Raw genomic sequence first — 3311 nt, forward strand, 5'->3', positions numbered from 1 at the left:
AACACTCAGTCTTTCAGATCTTCTTCATGTCTTTTTCCCTGAAACAAAGGAAATGGAAATATCCAGTGGTGAATATAGAATGCTGTTCATCTTTGATGGTCTGGACGAGTGTCGTCTGTCTCTGGACTTTCAAAGCACTGTGAGGTTGTGTAATATATCTGAATCAGCCTCAGTGGACGTGCTGCTGATGAACCTCATTGTGGGGAATCTGCTTCCCTCTGCTCTCATCTGGATCACCTCCAGACCAGCAGCAGCTGATCTCGTCCCCTCTGAGTGTGTCCATCGAGTGACAGAGGTACGAGGCTTCAATGAGCCACAGAAGGAGGAATACTTCAGGAAGAGAATCAGTGATCAGAGTCTGGCCGACAGGATCATCTCACACCTGAAGTCATCAAGGAGCCTCTTCATCATGTGCCACATCCCAGTCTTCTGCTGGATCTCAGCCGCTGTTCTACTCTCACTCAAATGTACACACACTTCCTGATCCTTCAGACCAACATCAAACATCAGAAGGACTATGAGAAGAAGGTGACAGATGAAGACATGATCCTCAAACTGGGTAAAGTTGCTTTTCAGCAGCTTGTGAAAGGAAACCTGATCTTCTATGAGGAAGACCTGAGAGAGTGTGGCATTGATGTGACAGAAGCATCAGTGTACTCAGGATTGTGCACTCAGATTTTCAGAGAAGAGTTTGGGCTGTACGTGGGGAAAGTGTATTGCTTCATTCATCTGAGCATTCAGGAACATCTAGCAGCTCTATATGTGCATCTCTCCTTTACAAAGCTCAACATAAATGTCTTTGACCAAATTACTGAAACAACTCAAGGAGCCAATAAAAAAGTGGTTTCATTATCAGATCTGCATCAGAGAGCTGTGGATGAGGCTTTAGAAAGTCAAAATGGACATCTGGATCTTTTACTCCGTTTCCTTTTAGGACTCTCACTGGAGTGCAATCAGGCTCTCTTACAGAGCCTACTGGCGCATACAGGCAGAAGCCCTTACAGTGAACAGGAAATAGTTAAGTACATTAGGAAGAAGATAAGTGACAATTCTTCTCCAGAGAAATCCATCAATTTGTTCCACTGTTTGAATGAACTGGGTGACCATTCCCTTGTGCAGAAAATTCAACAGTATCTTAAATCTGGTAAAATAAGAGAAGCCAGACTCTCTTCTTCCCAGTGGTCTGCTTTAGTTTTTGTTCTGCTGACCTCAGAGCAGAAGATGGATGTGTTTAATCTGATTAATTTCATCGGCCCACATAATGCAACAGATGAGGTTCTTTTGAAACTCTTACCTGTAATTAAAGAATCCAGATCAGCAGAGTAAGTATCATAAAAGGAAGTTAATACCTAGAGATTTAGATTTACTTTACCAAATGTCCATCACCACAAAGTGTTGATATAGTTTCTAGGGTGTTCTGGGTTGTTAGTGCATTGCTAGGCTGCTGCTTGGGTGGTACTGAATGGCTGCTGCATATGAATGGTAATGAATGGCAGCTAAATAATCCTGTGAATCTACTTAAAGAATGCAGAATCAAATTGTTAATCAAATCGCATTGAATTTAATTGTGAATCGTCTCGAATTGAATCATTCTGAATTTGCAAAAATTGTTCTTGAATTGAATCAAAAACCTATGAATCATGAATCGAATCAATTCAGTGTCTACCCAAAGATTCACAGCCCTAGTTATATCAAGGAGCTGTAAAGACTGTTTACACTCATGAAGTGAATGAATCATGTTTGTTCAAGACTGAGAGTCTGTGGACAGGAATTAATGGGAGAGAGTTCAGACATACTCTTTGGAACTGATTTGTGTGTCATTGTTTTTTGCAGGTTTAGGTATTGTGGTGTCACAGATGAAGGTTGTGCTGCTATAGCTTCAGCTCTGAGATCAAACCCGTCACACTTGAGAGAACTGTGTGTGTCTAAGAATAAATTAGGTAATTCAGGAGTGAAGAAGCTCTGTGCCGGACTAGGGAATCCTCACTGTAAACTGGACAAACTGAGGTAACAGTTTACAGTAAACACACTTAATCCATCAATAATTTTAACTTAAGATAGGAAGTTTTCATGATTTCATCATATTATGACACCTGTTTTGAGATATTTGAGAATCATTTGCTGGAGGTCCCATGAACATTTTTTCTACTTTTTTATTTTAGTTTCTAAACAACTATTTGACAAACTTTGTGATGAGCACGAGTACAATAATATGCAGAAAGAATAGAAATTTTATTGAATATTTTTGCTTTCATTTGAGACCTACTAAATAATTTCATTTCATCATACATATTTCTGAATATAAATCAACTACTTTCATATCAAACTTTTTATAGCACCTTTATTGAGAGCATTTAGAGTTTCTTGTTTCTTTGTTGGTTTCCATCACGTCCTCTAAAGAGTAAGAAACAATTGCAAAGTGTAGTTAGAATCTGTTAAAAAATTACCAGCATGCCGCTGCAGAGTTTATCTGAGTTTTATTAGCAGCAAGTGGTAAGGAAAGCTTGGAGTATAATGGGCAATAAGCACCCCTTGAATATGCACTTTGAAATAATGTCGTTGGGTATGCGGCTTAGAAGTTTGAAATGTACCACTAACCATTATAAGTTTACTTTTCCTGAGGCCATTCGTCATTGTAATTTGAAATTTTTAAATGATTCTTAATGTGTTATTTATTATTTATAGGTATTTACATGAATGCATTTATTTTAAAGCATATTACAATCTCCATGTTTGCAGTACTTTTGTAATATGGGTTAAGGTTTTTTTTTATGGGTAAGTGTTTGTATGTCTGTTGTTTCAAGCCCTATTTTAATTGCCCCCTGTGGGATTAATAAAGTGGTTGTTAACCTAAACTTATCTTAGAGAGGTACTATAGTATAGGGGAGAGGTTCTCAACTCTGGCCTTCAAAATCCACTTTCCTGCAGAGTTTAGCTCCAATCTTGATCAAACTCTCCTGTTGGTAAGTTTGAATTAATCCTGAAGACCTTGATTAGTTTTTTGTAGGTGATTTTGAGAAGTCAGAAGTCAGAAAGAGCTTTATTGCCATATAAGTATATAAGTATAACATATAAGTATGTTTGCACATACAAGGAATTTGTTTTAGTGTCACAAGCTTCCAATACACAGAGACAACAACAACACACAGATAATAAAAATAAGATGTGAATAAAATACACATACATAAATATAAATAAACCACAAAAAAAGAATAAATTGTATGTACAGGTGTGCTATAGATAAAATACTGTAGAATATGAATATAAAAAATAAGTTGTAGGGATGTACTAGGATGTAGGGTGATAAATAA

The 3311-nt window shown here is 37.3% G+C and overlaps 1 protein-coding gene across 1 annotated transcript; it reads left to right on the top strand.

The window, feature by feature from the left end:
- Window positions 1-79: 79 nt before the first annotated feature.
- Window positions 80-2007, top strand: LOC107710991 (protein NLRC3-like; the record flags this gene model as incomplete). Its single annotated transcript, XM_016515896.1, has 3 exons — window positions 80-295; window positions 370-1322; window positions 1834-2007. Coding segments are annotated over exons 1-3 (1343 nt in total), but the record flags the coding sequence as incomplete, so codon positions are not given.
- Window positions 2008-3311: the final 1304 nt, after the last annotated feature.

Source organism: Sinocyclocheilus rhinocerous, unplaced genomic scaffold, assembly GCF_001515625.1.
Source record: "Sinocyclocheilus rhinocerous isolate Xijiao unplaced genomic scaffold, SAMN03320098_v1.1 scaffold45325, whole genome shotgun sequence".
Taxonomy (NCBI): domain Eukaryota; kingdom Metazoa; phylum Chordata; class Actinopteri; order Cypriniformes; family Cyprinidae; genus Sinocyclocheilus; species Sinocyclocheilus rhinocerous.